The following is a 17,308-nucleotide window of genomic DNA, read 5'->3' as shown; positions in this document are numbered from 1 at the left end:
GGTTTGTGTTTTAACCTCTCCCTCTGCAAAATTAGTATTAAAGATCTGCTGTTCCATCAAAAAGCCTATTGGAAAAAGCAGCAGTTACGTGTGCAGGCCAAATTATTCCATAGGTCACAGATGTTTGTAAGAAGCTCTTAAGATCAGAAGCAACATCTAGAGTTGTTACAGTTCTGTAACGAGAAAATGTGGTTTTGCTATTTGTGTTGCTATCGCTCTAAAACAGAATAAAAAAATCACACCAAACTTGACAGAATAATCAGTATTTTCACAATATTTTGGAACAGACATAGAGAAGGAACAGTAGGGCTAGTGCTATGTAATCACTGAAGGTGCTATGTGCCTAACTGACATAATACATACTCAGAAACAGGCTGGTTTGGCTTTCTTACAATAAATACAAGTATATAAACAGTAATCAATACTTTTTGCAAGAATTCAAGCTGGAATTCATTAAAAATTAGAGTATTTTAATGAAGGAAGTATTACTGGTTTTCCATGTCACCTAGTGGCACCATTTCTAGTTGTAGGAAATCTGGGTCGCTCATCTGTAATGAAGCTATGTTCACTCTTAGTTATCTTTTGGCTATAACATCACCTTTCTGAAACAGAAGAAAAAATGTGTGCATGGAAAGTTTACAGAGGAGACAATTTTATTTTTTTTTTCATGTTTCTTCCCTTGAGCTCTACTTTCAATCTAACCCTATTTCCAGTTGATCACAGCCTTTGAAAATACCATGTGGGGAAAGGTCACCAGGAAGACCTTGTATTACGTTAGGAAGTCAAATATTCTCTACACATTTAGGGATCAATCAAGCAAAATAAAATAAAAAATAAACCTATCTAATTCAAAATGAGTCCTCATCTTAGATTTGGATTGACTCAAATGAGGAAAAAAACAAACCAAAAACAGAGAGTACTGGTTTGATTATTAGGAATCTAAGGAGAGATTTTCTACTAGACTTGCTTTATTTGCTGATTTTCATGTATTTAGTGTGTATTTTCAAGTGCTTTAACTAGGTACTGTCTGAACTTTACATTCATAGTTTTTTGTGTTTAAACATGGGTTTCTATTGAAGTCTTTGCTATATTAAGTGTTTACCAGAATGTTCTGGGAAAAGACAGGAATTGTTTTTTACCCAAGGAGATTGCCTTGTTTAGTGTTTCTTCTGTTTGTCCTTTTTAAGAGTGTATTTTTTATTTTAGAACTTGTGAGTTTGCTTTGAAAAGTGTGATTATTACCTTGGTGTAGAGCTTGAACAGGTTGATACTTTCTAGCACATATACATAGAGTCCAAAAGTTGTTCTCTTATTTTCTCATCAGCTTCATATTTCAATGACTGAGACCTCTTAATTATTTTATTTCTCTCATCTTAGCTGGTTGCTTTTAATATCTTTATTCCACCATCTCCCCTTTTTTCTATCCTTTGTAATTTATGTTAAACCTACAGACATGAAATGCGGAATTTGCATTAAGCTTACCAGTCTTTACCTCAGATACTTTCTTGGCATTGGGTTTGCCTCTTCTCCATAATCTGTTTGGCTTGGTATATGTTGTTCATACTCTTCTGGGGCAAAGGCTCGGTTGCCCCAGCGCTCAACTCTGTTGAGTTCTTTTATGATAGTAAGCCCTTAGCCTTTGAAAGCAGCTCCATAGAATCATAGAATGGTTTGGGTTAGAAGGGACCTTAAAAATAATCTATTACTGACTCTCCCACGATGAGCAGGAACACCTTTCTTTTCAGTGAGTAGCTTTTCTATTCTTCTCAGCTGCTGTTGAAATTGTTAACCCACAGGGTGTCTTATTTCTGGCCACTGTTACATTTTCCTCTTTCTTCTTCTTAGTCATCCATTTGACTCAGCCTCATGCAGTCAGAAGGGACAATACAAACTGGGCAAGCTTAGACAGGCATTAATCAAAGCTCTTAAAAGCAATACAGATATTCCCCTTCTCTATGTATCACTTGTCACTGGAAGGGAAGTTTTGCTCATCTTTGGCTCATGCTTTAACTCCTGGGATGTCTAACTCTTGTCAAAGTTTCCAGATTCTTTTCCCACTGGTGTACATCTGGTTATGCTACATATATATCTCGAGTCCTAGGGAACCTTTGGCAAGCATTTGCTTTCTGCAGTGAAGGTATTGTGAGGTTTTTTTGTTGCTCCAAGTTCACCAGGAGTGCTAGCAAATATCTGTATTGGAAAATGCATGTCTCTATTTTTAATTGTTGCCTCTCCACAGGTTTAATGATGCTTTAAAGTTAAGTGTAACTCTTTGTTGAACAGTTTCATGTAACATGGGCGGAATTGTTGGTCTGTAAGTGAAAAAGAACGAGCTCTCTGTGGCACGTAAAACAGCTTAGTTTCCCAATAATTGTTTCTAACTAATTAGGAGTGAAGAAGAGGGCATGAAACAAGGAAAGCAGAGTGGAAAGCTATAAATAGGGACATGTGGGAAGACAGTTGAGAATTGCTTCTCAATTCTATTCATGTTAATTAGAAAGAGTGGGAAATTGCTGCCATGCTTTTTTATTCAAAGGGAAAGGTATGCAAATTTAAACAATTTCCAAATGTTTAGGATTCATCATCTGAAATTTTGACAGTAATGATAATTTGGAGTCCTTCAGAATTTCAGCTGAAACCCATCTACTTTCTTTGAGTGACTCCTCAGTGCACTCAAGAAAATCTTCCTGAAGCCAATAGAATTTTGACAGATTTGGAACTAGGAGAAAAATCTAACTTTACCTTATACTATTACATTGTCTTATTTCTGCTACCTATAATCCTTATGTTTTTCAGGCTACTGTACTTTTAAAATACCTATTTCTATATTTACTTGCTCCTAATGCTGAGAGTTGCATTGTTCTGCCAGTCTAGCTTGAATATCTGAAAATCAAATATTCTGTATTCTTTAAATATATCTTCAAATATATCAATATTCTTTAAATTTATCTTATACTTACATTCTTAATCTCAAGTTTATATAACATTACATCATGCATCCACCATGTTTTCAGTGTGTTCATGTATGAACTCTTATGGATTAAGGCTGCTGTAACAAATTGGAAGAGGTTCGTTTTGTCAGGATTTGGAACTGTGTTTTCTTTTTTTTTTTCTTTTTTTTCTTTTTTTTGCTAGTTGCACCTTACCTTTCTGCTCTGAATGGTCCTTACTCATAACCCCCACAGATATGATGGATACATCTTATCTGATATCTTTATCGCAGAATCACAGAATATTAGGGGTTGGAAGGGACCTCTGAAGATCTTCGAAGCCAACTGCCCTGCCAGAGCAGGACCAAAAAAACCAATTAGGGCAGATCACTCAGAAAGGCATCCAGACAGGTCTTGACAGTTTCCAGGGAAGGAGACTCTACAATCTCCCTGGGGAACCTGTTCTAGTGCTCTATAAGCCTCACAGTAAAGAAGTTCTTCCTTATGTTGACGTGGAACTTCCTGTGCTTGAGTTTGAATCCATTGCCCCTTGTCCTGTCACAGGGCACAAGTGAAAAGAGGTTGTCCCTGACTTCTTGATGCCCAGCCCTCATGTATTTATAGACATTAATTAGATCCACCCCTCAGTCTTCTCCTTTGTAGATTGAAAAGCCTCAGGTCTCTCAGCCTTTCCTCGTAAGGCAGGTGTTCCAGTCCCTTACTCACCCTCCTAGCCCTCTGTTGGACACTCTCAAGTAGATCCCTGTCCCTCTTGAAATAGGGAGCCCAAAACTGGACACAATACTCCAAGTGAGGTTTCACCAGGGCCGAGTAGAGGGGGAGGAGAACCTCCCTTGATCTGCTGGAGATACTCCTCTTAATGCATCCCAGGATATCATTGGCCTTCTTGGCCACAAGGGCACATTGTTTTCCAATGGATACCGTGTTGTCTACCAGGACTCCGAGGTCCTTCTCCACGGAGCTGCTCTCCTGCAGTTCACCTCCTAGCCTGTACTGGTGCATTTGGGTGTTCCTTCCCATGTGCAGGACTCTGCGCTTGCTCTTGTTGAATCTCATTGGGTTCCTCTTTGCCCAGCTCTCCAGCCTGCCCAAATCTTGCTGAATGGCTGCACAGTCTTCAGGTGAATTAGCCAATCCTCCCAGCTTCATGCCATCAGCAAACTTGCTGAGAAGACACACTGTCCCGTCGTCAAGGTCACCAATAAAGATGTTGAACAGGACTGGACCCAGCACTGATCCCAGGGGGACTCCATTAGTTAGAGGTCTCCAGCTGGACTCTGCACCAGTGACCACTCTTTGGGGTCTATTGTATAGCCAGTTCTTAATCCATCTCACTATCCATTATTTTATCCCACATATTCTGAGCTTGCTCATGAGGATATTATAGGAGACTGTGTCAAAAGCCTTTAGTTCCTTATACTGTTTTTTCTTTCTAGATAAAAATGTAATTAATTTAATTTTTCACATAAGAAATTTAAGTTTGCATTGAATATACATGGAAAAAGCTAGAAATACACCATCCTCTGTAAACATTCTGTTCTGGAGAAATAAAATAGACTTGCTCTTGTCTGGGTAGTTACACATACTATTTCTCCACACAGCATGAAAAACCTTATTAAAATTGTTCTAAATTATGGTTTTAAGTCAGTTTATGTAATCTCTATCAACAAATTGAATGAACAGCCAAGTTTGCTAAATGTCAATGAAAAGCTGAGGTTAATATTGATAGATCTGAATTTTTTCACTGAAAAGTCTGAATCACTCATTGCTGTTAAGACAAAAATCTCCCTTTAAATTGGGATTGGGAAATACCACAGCACCAAAGCACATCTGAACAGGAGAATGATCATCATGCTCTACTCACAAGCAACTCTTAGTTTCTTTAGTGTTTTCCTCTGAAGACACAAGAAGGCAAATAACTGTTGGTTTACTATTTGCCCATAGGGGATGCTTATTCTGAACTAGCCCTTCATTGATAAGGTAATTCTAAAGCAAAAGCTTAATTAAGCCGTTGTCAGCTCTAGTGGTTACCACTGAAGTGAATGAGGTTTTATGTGAGTTTTCTCAAGTACTATAACCAAAGTTAATGGTTGGAAATATTAATCAGTTTGTTGAACGGATCTGTCATTTGCATTTTCTTTCAGAGAATAACTCTTGCAATTTATAGCTTGATATATGTGTTAAGAAATCTAGAAAAATGTACAAAGGACTCACTTGTGGTAACAATGCTCTTTTTTTTTAAACTTTTTATTTTTTGTCTTTTCTCATTTTCTTTTAGAATCAACTTTCCTCTACGAATAAAGGCTCTTCCGAGGGAAACTATGCTGACAATAAAACTACTTGGCGTAAACAGTGCTTCTAAAAATACAGAGGTGCTTGCTTGGACATGCTCCCCATTGTATCCAAAACAGTAAGTTCAGTTTTGTCTGGCAGCTTAAGAAAAGACCATTCTTGAGTAGTATTGCACTCAACTTAGGAGATATACAGAAAGATGAAAGACAGAAATATTTATTTCAGGACCTTGCTGTATTAAGAACGAGACAGTCACTTACAGTAACTGCTTTTGATGTGCCAGTAAGAGCCCCATCTTTTCTTTGTTTCCAATACATTGGTTTTGAACTTGGCTTGTGTAATTGTTTAACACTTAAAGTAAAATTCCATGGGCCTGCTCAGAGGCCTTTCTCTACCCTTTTTTCCTGCTCAGCATAGCCTCTTGTTCACAATGATTGAGTTTTTTCAGTTTTTGTTCTCTTCTCACACCCATTCATTCTGCTCTGAGTGGGGCTGTTACTGATGACTACAATGAGTACCTTTCCCTCTCCACACCGCTTTAGAAGCTTTCTCCTCTTTTTTAATCTCTTCTTTCTATGTAGTGCACAGTGTAACAATGATTTAAAAGATGCTTGTTGCCTTGAATGTCTCTGCAGTGGTGCATAAACAGAAACATAAGGTAAATTTTCTGCAGTTCCCTAAATATATTTTAGTAGCACTGAGGCATCTGAATTTAGATTGAGCCTTTACAATGATAGTTATATTTTATTAAGACTCCATAGCCCTGCATGCCCTTGGGCTATAGATTGATACAGTCAAGTCCCACAGGTTTCTGCATTATAATCCATCTGTAAACTATAGCTCTTTCCTCATCTTGAGGCATCTTCATCTACTTCTGTATACAGTGGCAATCACCATTTAAAACAAAAAAATCTGATCGCATGTATGAATTTACTATGTTTGAAAGACCTGGAGTTCCATTGAACTTTTGAGCTGAGAGTCTTAAAACACTAGAAAATAGGTTGGACTGGGATAGAGACCTTTTCCATCTTTTCAGAAGAAAATTCAGTATTGCTATTTTCTGGAAAAAAAAAGAAAAAAAAATCACTTTCTTATGTGACTTCGGGATTAGAACACTTAGTTTAAAGGAGGGAAGAAAAAAATATGAATAAAATCTCAGTTTTAAGGGTTGCTTGGGCATTTTATTCAATTACTTTTCTTTCATTAAGTTGATCAAAAGAAGAGCACATCACTCCTCCATAATGTGGATCTTTTTAAACAAAACATACATTATGTTTATTTTGAGTATTTCTACCATCCTGAGTCTTAGGGTGAAACAGGTAGAGGGAATGTCCTGGCTGAGAATCTATTTTGAGGTAGTGTTAAGATGTCCTCATCCCCAGCAAGCTGGTAAGTGCTGATTACATGCAGAAGCAGATCACTAGGGATAACTTATTTGGGGGTCAGACACCTTTGGAGGTAAATGGGATATTTGAGAATCCTGTTCTTGAGGACCTGTGTTGTACTAGAGGTTTTCTTAATTTTCAGCATTCAAGTCCAAAGGAATTATTTTTTTAAGATCTTGAAAGCATTCATGTCCCTGTGATATATCTTTTTATATGTATGCTATCAGTGCAAGCATGCTGGTTTTCACTAAGTGGATCTCCAAGTCACCCAGACAGTTTCAAAAATTTTACTGAAAAATGGTTCCATTCTTTCATGCTACCCACAGTCAGCACAATGAAGGGGATAAAAGATTACTTTCCTTTCATCTGCTGCACAATTGTGGAGATCATTGCTGAAATGACCTTTCAAAGCAGAAATAAAAATTGAGTTGTTGGGAAGGAATGATTTAGGAATAGCATGTTCAACACCCTCTAATATGATAGCTGTGTAATTACAATTACAGTAATTATACAGAGAAACCTAAATGCTTTTTCCTATTTTAACCAATAACAGCTCCAAATAATTTTGAATTCATTATCATTTCAATTGATAGGCTATTTTAAAAATAAGGATAGCCCTAAAATCCTTTGTCAAATGTGAAACTTGAAAATATCTGATTATTGAACCAGCCTGCTTTTCCTTTTCTTTGGAAGATCATAAACAGATTTTTGTAAACTAGCTCTTAGTATCATCTGCTTAGAAAGTAGCAGGATGAAAGCTGTCAGGTGATTCTTAATAGGTAATACCATCAGTTTGTTGAAGTAATGGAGAAGCAGCACTTGTATTTTTAGAGGCCATTTCCTTCTCCACAGAAAATTTGGAAGTTAATAGGTTTTTTTATTTGACTCACTAATTTTGTCAAAAACATTAATAAAGTAATGAAACCAACTTCACTCCCCTTGCTTCTGCAATGTAACTAAACTTCAAGACTTACTTCAAAAAAGTACTTCTGAACTTGAAAATATGTACCAAGAAAAGATTTGTACCTGTAGAGTCATGATAATATGTGAAGAGAACCTTGTATCATTGCAAAGATTATGGCATTAGGGTCTCTAAATGAACAAAGCCTGTAAATGTACGTAGAGAAAGTAAAGAAATCTGCTCAGGACATTTTTGACAAAACACTGTTAACTTGGAAAATACCACTTTCTCAAAACAAAACTTTTCTCAGAGGTGAATTTGAGTTCTAAAAAAATTCTTAATATTCTTACGTCTCGGATTTAATTTATATGAGAAAGGGCAGGAATAAGCTCTTTGAAGAAGCCATAGCCCTAAGGTATTTGCCTGGATCATTGAACATCTTTGTTTGAATCCTTGCCCCAGCTTGCCCCAGTCTTCTCAGGGTCAGAAATGATAAGGACAGAGTGGCCTGTTTTCTCTATTCAGTAAAAAATTATGCTTTTTTTAAAAAAAACAAAACTTTGGAAAAAGAAAATAAAAGTCAAACATTCCTCATTCCTGTCCCATTTTATCTTATTCTGCTTAAAAACACAATAATTTTGTTCAAGCTTGTTGTGGCTCATGTTATAAAAAGAAGGGGGGGGGGGGGAAATAGTTTTGGGCTGTTTCTTAGGAATTTTGATCTTTGGGTGACCTAGGACAAAAGAACACATTATTTTAAAAGGCTTTGAATGTACTCCTCTCTATAAACTTCATATCTGTTTTCTCTTCCAAAATGGTTATTGTCATTGTATCATGACTTCTCTCCTTTATAGTTTAATTGTTTATGTTTAGTTTGAACTGAAGATTAAGAAAAACTGAAATTATTTTCACATATAAAGCATATAAATTCCTTTCATCTGTTTCCAGAAGTGTGAATAGTTTCTGGTACTTTTGGGCAAGACCATGTCAAAGTCCCTTGCCAGATCAAAAGACTGCAGCTATTTTCTGATATTTTAGCACTCCAGTTCTTCTCTAAAAAAACATTGACTAAGCAGAGAATATGAGAAATATATAAAAAAGAAGCAAAACCTAACTGTTTAAATAAAGTCCATTGCTTATTATTTAGCATTTCTTTTTGCAATCTCTTCTCCATACATTGCCTCTGTTGAAACCACACAATACCTAAAAATGTTCTCAAGAATTTGGCCAGTTTAATTTTATTTTGTTGTTGTTAAAGACTTGTAAGTAAGCAGATGTTTAATAAATTTCAAATGTGCTTGATTTACATTATTTCCAGAATTCCAATAATGTGTCTCACTAATCTAACAGTTGTCTTGCAGTGTGGTGATTTATAACATGAGTAGCTTATGGATATACAGTGAAGCCACTATACTCTTTGTAAAATGTGTGCTGGGATTACTGCTTATCAACTTTGCATGTTTCTGTACAAATAGTCTCACTCTTTACAAAATTGACTTCCTTCAAATATTCCCAGTCTTTGCCTAAATGTAGTTATATAACTTAAAGTTAAAAAAATAAGTTTACATGCAATGATTTTATGTTGTGGGGCAAAAATTATGAAAGAATTAGGAACATAACTGCAAATTTATTTAAAAATTCTGGAGTAATCAAATAATTTAGTGTTTCCTGTGTTCAATATCTTCAAATTTATTAAAGTTATTTAAATTAGAAGATGTGGGGATGGAAGATGTGGTACTTAAAAATGTCTGTAGGACATTTAGCATTACTTTGCAGTTGAAAATCATATATAATTTGACTTTTCTATAATGCTGTTGTGTTTGTATATAATAGAGTTGTTATTCCACAATATCATTCCAATGCAGAATTAAGAGTGTTTAGGCCATAAAATACTGGGATTTTATATCTTAGCAGCTTTGCATTTCCTTTAATTTAACCTCAACTCTGAATTTCTGAGTCTTATAATCATAAAATTATGAAACGGTCTGGGTTAGAAGGCAGAATGGTTTGGGTTGGATGGGACCTTAAAGATCATCTAGATCTATACCCCCTGCTTTGGCAGGGTCACCTTCCACTAGATCAGGTTGCTCAGAGCCCCATCCAACCTGGCCTAGAACACTTCCAGGGATGGGGCCTCCACAAAATCCCTGGGCAACCTGTTCTAGCATCTCACCACCCTCATAGTAAAGAATTTCCTCCTAAAGTCTAAGAGAAAGGTGGGGAAAGCAAGGGCAATGAAGGACAAGGAAGGGAAAGTAAAGTCAAGGAAGGTCAGGGAGGGGCAAGGACAGGAAAGGAGGGGAAATGAATAGGCTCAATTACATCTATTTCATAGGTAGAGAAGCCACGATGACTGTGCAGTGCCACCAGGTAACAGGAGTGGAAAAGGGGACACACGCAGCAACATCTGTCACCTTGGTTACTCAACAAGCAACACTAATGTTGGACAGGGGTAACATGCTGAGACAAATTCTTTGGAAAGTCAGCCTTGCAAATGCTGGCATACAAATCCATGGTGACAGTTTGATCCTGAAAATTATTCTGCCTGGATGCACTGAAGTGACCTGAAGTAGAAGGCCCCTAAGTTTAGGCCAGAGACATAGGTGCAACAGTTAATAAATGAGGCAGTGAAGGATTCCTTCATTTGTAGCAAACATTAGGCCAGAGAGTGCTGACAATCTGGTTATGTTATGTTGGTCAGTTTCCTTTCTGGCATTTGGCTGTGACCTCCTGAATGATGTAAATACTATTCTTTTCCAGTGTCAGATTTGAGGATAATTTCATTATTTGGACACTGTATTTTGGACTAATTTTCCTGATATATCCAGTCTAAACCATAACTCTACTCCAATGTTACAAAAATTTGGGAATGAACGTAGAAACAATGACTGTAGCTGACAACTTGCCCAGTAGATGAGCATCCACATTTTTTATCCTTTTTAGGTAGCTGACTTTAGATAGTGGCCCTAAATGAATACCAGCAAGGGCCTTAATGGTGCATCTGTATCAAGAAGTCTTTTTAGATGCAAGAAGCAGTTCAAACAGTGTTTGCAAGCCTCTGCGCCAATTTTCAATTCCTTTGTATCAGAAAAAAATGTATTTGTCTCTTGGGCTGAATAGTTTAGTGATCCAGAGCTAATTAACAGAGCAGAAATCCATCATTTGGGGCAATATGGGAGTTTTAGTGTCCCCCATAGTGTCCATTGCTCTGACTTCACTGATTCTAACAACACAATTTATTTGGAACTGCTATTTCCAAATCAGAGAGAGCAAGCAACAAAATTTTCCCCTTGCTGGGTGTGGTGAGGGAAGTCTCCTATGTGACTACAACACACAAGGTTGATTTTCTTAAGTTAGGGTAACTTGAGCTGTCCTTAAGTAGCATGTTTACTTCTGTAGTAAGATGGGAAGTTTACTTTAGCACATGTAATAAGCAAGAGCTGGGAATCTGTGTAATTCCAGGGGTTTCCATCTGCATTGGTTTTGCACAAGCATATAAATAAATAAATGGCAGTAGGCATAGAGCAGCACTTGTCTATTCAGCTTCTGATGTGCTTGATGCTGAAGTTGCTGCATGGGAGCCATTGCCTATGTTTGTGATCATTATACAGTCTTTACAAGTGTCAGTATCACTGCCCTCACCTTACTGATAGGAAAACTGGTAGGCAGAATGGGTAGTGACCTGCCTGAGCTCATCAGAAGAACCAGGTGGCAGAGAGGGGAGTATGTCTGTTTAATAAAAGTTACGGTTTTCTTGCTCATGATACTGGCTTCTTCCTTTTCTGAATGTATCTTGCACAATCTGCTGGTCCTTTTTCTAAAAATAATGCATCTTTTTACTGTTTCGTTCACCTTCATGGCCCCTCTTCTTGTTCCATTTATGTGTCCAAAAGCAGACTTGGTCCTGAAGATGTTAGTTGTGTACTGCCTACAATGCCCCAAAGATTGCGAGGGAAAGCTATGTCTGAAAAATATGCACCATATTTCACAGGTGTCAGTGCTCCTTCCCATCTTTTTAAAAATGCCTCCTGTGTTTCCAGGCTGGCCTTAGTCCAAAGAGTGACTTACTAATGGGAGATAACCTAAGTTGCTCACTTATTTGTAGATGTGTAGACTATGCTACACTATATAGGAAGCATAAATATGTGTCTGCTTTTTAGAAGTAATTCATTTTTTATTAGCAGATATCATCTTCATACTCTCAAAGTGGTTTAATGTTCTTGGTTTAACTCACATTTCTGCCATCTGCTTTAAGATGCGAAGTCTTCTCAGTCCAAGAAAGACACATTGCTTTCCTTGCTGTATCTCCAGTTGAGTACCCTGAGAAGCCCACATGCCAATTCTTCCTTGTCTTCCTGGACAGTCTTCAGCCACATTGCACTAGGTGCAAATGGGTTGAAATAATGAGCTCAGGAAATCTCTCAGTTAAACACATCTACAGTGCTTCTGAGGTCTGCACTACTTCTTTTACTTTCCTATACAGGTTTTCCAGGGAAAAAAAAATCCGCAGTATGGATTCTTCTTTAAAGCCCCCTGTAGTTTTAGAGCACAATATGAAAGTGATTAGCAGTAATGAGATCTCAAAAGGATAATTTAGTCTTCATGTTCATTCAGTTCTCAGCTACTCTTCTCCCTTCTAACAAAAGTGCCAATTAGTTCAAGTTATGGTGTAAACCCCTGTTGGCAAAGGAGTGGTTGAAGAGATGCGACTCATTTATGAAAGGTCATCTGAGTACACATCACAGAAAACAATTTTGAACCTCCATTGATCACTTTCACAATCACATCAGTGACCTAAATGGGAAAGACTTCATATCACACAACTGGTTTTCCCCTGAGTGCTATCTTGTCAACATCATAGCTCCTATTTCTGCATCCCTTCCCTTGCAAATACACCTACAGCTGAAAAGAAACTTCAGAAAAATATTTTGCCTTTAATCTTCCTGAGCTGTGTTCTCACAATAAAATAAAATGTTTGCGCTAACAACATGAATAGCTTGAGAAGTGAAAAGTAAAAATTATCCCTGAGTTAGCTTTACACTGAGTGTTGACTATGAAAATGACTTTGCAGGAGTTTCTTATTTCTTCTTTAGATGGCTTAGCGACTATTTATTTCAGTTTGCAATTCAAAAGGTACTTTCTTGCAGCAAAGTTGCAATCTCATGCTGGGATCAAAAGTCCATCTGGGTTCTCTTGTACCTCTAACATTCTCATCTCAAGTAGAATCCGTGCACTTAAAACTCATCTACCTGACTGGTTTGTTCTATGGTTTGCTAGTTATTTTACAATGGGCAGAAGAGAATCTAGTTCATTCTCTCAGTTGTATTGGCTGAGCAGTGCTTGGAATGACCATAATAAAAACTATTTGTTTGGTAAAAAAATACATTCAGTATAATAAAATTACTGACTTAACTAAACATGAAGATGTGAACAAAGTAAATTGTAAGCCTGGAGTATGTCGCTTCCTTTATTCAGGTACTGCATTCTTAATTTGAGTGGATTGGTTATGATTAGAATATACACCTAAACCTTCTAATTTTACTCAACTTCTCGAGAATGAATTGTGTTGACCTGCCTAATCATGATGGGTTTCTTATCGGCGGACCTGTTTCTGATAGGACTTATACATACAGTGCTTAGACTGGTACTTCATACCATAATCTTTCATCTGTCCAGCAACCATATGCAGAAGATGTGGTACAAACTATCCCACTCAAACTTGTTCCCGTTCTTTGGAAACTGCTTTCATATTCATGCTTTTCTGCCACCTACACATAAAGTCAACAAGGATCTGTCATGGTTGCAGTAGGTTGCCGTGAGCTTCTTCTTTTGGTGGAATAAATGTATGCTACCCTCCACCTTATATAGTGTTTTGACACTTCACAGTCTCTAATATATTTGTCCTCAAAATACATCTTGAGATAGAAATATGGTATTATCCTAGTTTTAAACCTAGCTTAGATGGCAACCTCTGTTACACAGGAAGTCAGCTGACCTAGAAGGTCTTGGCAGTGTAATTTCTCTCATGATCCCTGCAACTGCACAGGTACCACTATAGCCGTGAGGCCATCAGTGTACAACCTCCACTGATGTAGGCCAGATTTCTACTCGCCACATAAAGATAGAAGGTTTGTCCTTTTCCTTGTCTTTTAAGCTATCCAGTTCCATGTTCTTTCATGTAATTTCAATAAACTGTTCACCTTGTCTCCAGAACTGATTAGGTATTTTTGTCTGTGTGTATTGCAGGCAGCTTATGCATGGAACTGTGCTGCTTAACATGACGTTGTACAGCACACTCACAACAACAATGATTGCCCCAGGCATCTGCAGTACTGATACACCGACCTCAGTAACATTGCAGGTAAGAAGGCAAGAAAGCAGAGGAAAGAGTTGTTTTTCAAGGAAATGCAAGAAAAAGGATTCTTCCCACAGCTCATTGAACCACACAAATTCAAAATCCTGTCTCCTTTAGAGAGCATGTTAATGGATGGAGGTCACTGTGGCAAACATACAGGGTACTTTCCATATTGAATACCACCTCTAGTGGCTAGAGAAGGTTTTTGTAGGGTAATTTTTGTTATCATTTTGCTAACAAAAATACTTTTGACACAAATTAATGAATTGTACCTGATTTACAGCTGCCTTTTCAAATACGAGCTTTTGTTTTGAGTACTATTGAGTTGCATGTCCTTATAAATGTAACATACAGCTTGCAATTAGTCTGAGTAGCATAAAAGATTTTAAAAGGAAGTAGCTACAAAAAAACTGTCAATGGCATCCGTATAGCTCTCCCTCAATGACTGCATGCTGAGCACCCAGTCATTCTGGGCTTAATGGTGCTCCTAGTATTGAAAATGCATTAGGTCTGCATGGTAGTTTTCTCAACTTTCCAAGGTAAATTAACAACTGAATACTTCAAGGTTAAAATCAATTGTTTTCTTTATTAAAAAGCTGAATTATTATTAGCAAATGACATGTAAAAGCAACAAATACAGATAAATGGGGCTGGCCTAAAAGTGCCCTATTTTTAATAGACAAGCAAACTAGGAGTTTTGAGGAGTTCAGTCAAAGATGATGTCTTAAAATAGCTCCTCCTATTAATAATAAAGGGAGGTTGAGACAGTAAATGGCTATTAATTTATAATCTCTCTCTACTGAAAGAAATGGAACATGAGGATCTCTTCCCACACCTCATTTTCAGATATCCTTATGCATATGACAGTGTCACAATTTGTGAACAAGCTGGAAATGTTCACAAAAATAGCTTTTCTGATATGATTGACAATATGCATTTAGTAGGGAATAATTTTGTTAATCTTTAGAAGAGTGATGCATATCAAATGCATATGTTTTAGAAAAATAGATATACATAAGAGATTATGGTGTACATTAATAAACCAAAATGGAATGTATGAATTGAAGAACAACGTCAATTTTCAACTAAGTCACTAGTCAGATTATCAGGCACCTCAAGCTTCATAATTGTGGTTGTATATTTACTTTGTCTGTATATTAAAAACATTATCCTAATTTTCTGACACCCATAACAAGTGTAAATAATGAAAATTTTGTAGACGCTGTAAAATATAAATGAAATTTAACATCCTGAAGTGAAATCAGGAATCTGATTTCCATTTCTTACACTGGCAAACTCCACATCAGAATTATCCCTACTTTTTCAGAAGAAAAAAATATTTAAAAAATTTACACAAATGGAAGCTTTCCATTTAAGAACTTTATCATTTGAAATCAGGAAAGGAGAAAAAGAGGAAAAAAAAAAAACCTTAAACTTTGAGTTCATGCATTTCTAATAAAACAGAAATCCACTGGATGAAACCCTACCAGGAAAGTCAATGACAAAGCTCCCACTGATTTTTGTGGGCCGAGTTTATCATCAACATATTTAAGTACTATATTACATATGGTGAACATCCTCAAAATAATTATTCCCTCTTCTTTCTCTCATATTTTGTATGCTTCCTATATAAATCCAAGATAACATTATTGACAATTGTATCTCAGAACAGATATTGCTAAAAGGAATTATTTGTTTGTTTGTCTGTTGTTTTTGTTTGTTTTTTTAATTATTATTATTTTTTGTCATTCTTTTGTTGTGCGTTTTTTTTTTAAAGGTTGACTTTCCAGAAACTGATTTGGACTTCATTAAACCCGAACCTCAAGAAAGAAGAGGTGATCTTGAAGAAGCAACCAAAGAGTGCCTGAAGCATATTACAAAACTTTCACAGAAACATTCTCTCTTGCTGTAAGTTGTTCACAGCTAGACCTGCTGATTCTTGGCTCTCTGTACCTATCCTATTGATCACAATTAAATGTATCTAGTTCTTTAAAACCAAAATTTTCCTTTGAAGCAGCCTCACTAAATTGATTTGAGAAGTAATGGCCAGGTAAGAGAACAGATCACAGAAAAGCCTAAACAAGCCCCTGGAGTTGGCAGTGTTTTGTACCAGTTTAGAAAAGGATTGTTTTTCCCATTCTGTTACTCCGTCTTTTTGTGTCTTTGAAACAAGAATCACAGAATCACAGCGTCTTAGGGGTTGGAAGGGACCTCGAAAGATATCTAGACCAACCCCCCTGCCAGAGCAGGGTCACCTAGAGTAGGTCACACAGGAACTTGTCCAGGCAGGCTTTGAATGTCTCCAGCAAAGGAGACTCCACAACCTCCCTGGGCTGAAACTGATTTGTCTTTCAGGTGATGCAGTAAATCTGCATCAGTATTAGCAAGAAAACCTGTGGGTTCTATGAAGATCAGCCTCCTTTAGAAATAATACGCTCAGACCTCAGCTGTAGTAGTTAAATGGCACATAATCAGTCAAACAATCTCTGTCAAGTTATAAGCAAGGAAAGAAGTATGGAAAGTTTAGCTTTTACAGAAGGTGGATAAAAACCAAGTGAAAAAAAGCAGACTGTAGATACTGAGGCAGTTTAGTGTGCTCAGCTAGATGTATTTTACACAATCAATTTGGGTTATGTTCTGTATAAAATATTTTTAGATATAATCAGAGTGCAATTAGTAACACAGGTGCTTACAGAGAGCCATTATTCCAATCACAGTTAACTGCATTAATTAATCCTCTATCAAAGGCCAAAAAGTGCATTCATTGTACAATAACCAAATAACTTAAAGCCAGTTCAGCCCTCTCAGTGTACTGTGATGCATCTGTTAACTTGACTTTTCTGTGCTGGTTTCTGTTGTTGGTTGTTTGAGGGTTTTTTTTAACAGATGTCTTAAAAGACAAGAGACAAAGTTGCTGGTGTATTTGATGTTTACTTCAACTTTCAGGAAGACAGGATGAAACTTTAAATTATTTTTATTAAACCTAGGATCTGGGATTTTGTTCTTTTTTATTTTTAAGCACAAATGTGAGGTTTGTATTTTATTGTGAATAGCCACTGGGCCCTGGCAAGTTGCCAGGAAAATTTTCACCTGAAAAAGATGCTTCAGAAGTGATTAGGGGAACTCCCAGCGAATACATCTGGCCTCTGTTCTTGGTAAAATGGTGGGCTCTTTAAGAAGGAATAAGATCAGTAAGCATTTATCCAAGTACAGAGTGATTTCCAAAGAAAGTGTGGCTTTTGTGATTAGAAACCCTCGCTCACCAAACTGTTGCTGTCCTGCAGTATTGGCAGTGAGTGCATGAACACTGGGGATTTGGTGGATGTTCAAAACTCTTTGCTGAGGTTCCACATCAGATTGTTGAAGAATTCAAGTTTCCACGGGTTTAGACAAAAACTGGTTAAAGGCACAAATTGGATGTTTA

At 37.0% G+C, this 17,308-nt stretch overlaps 1 protein-coding gene across 1 annotated transcript in view; it reads left to right on the top strand.

Annotated features, from left to right (window-relative positions):
- Positions 1-17,308, top strand: part of PIK3C2G (phosphatidylinositol-4-phosphate 3-kinase catalytic subunit type 2 gamma) — a 201,110-nt gene that overhangs the window by 54,718 nt on the left and 129,084 nt on the right. Inside the window, 3 exon segments of the mRNA XM_051642625.1 lie at positions 5,230-5,361; positions 13,776-13,890; positions 15,662-15,792. Coding sequence (XP_051498585.1) covers positions 5,230-5,361; positions 13,776-13,890; positions 15,662-15,792 — 378 coding nt within the window.

Source organism: Apus apus, chromosome 1 (genome assembly GCF_020740795.1).
Source record: "Apus apus isolate bApuApu2 chromosome 1, bApuApu2.pri.cur, whole genome shotgun sequence".
NCBI lineage: Eukaryota > Metazoa > Chordata > Aves > Apodiformes > Apodidae > Apus > Apus apus.
Note: the sequence above shows the minus strand (reverse complement) of the source record. Positions and strands in the feature narration are given on the sequence as shown.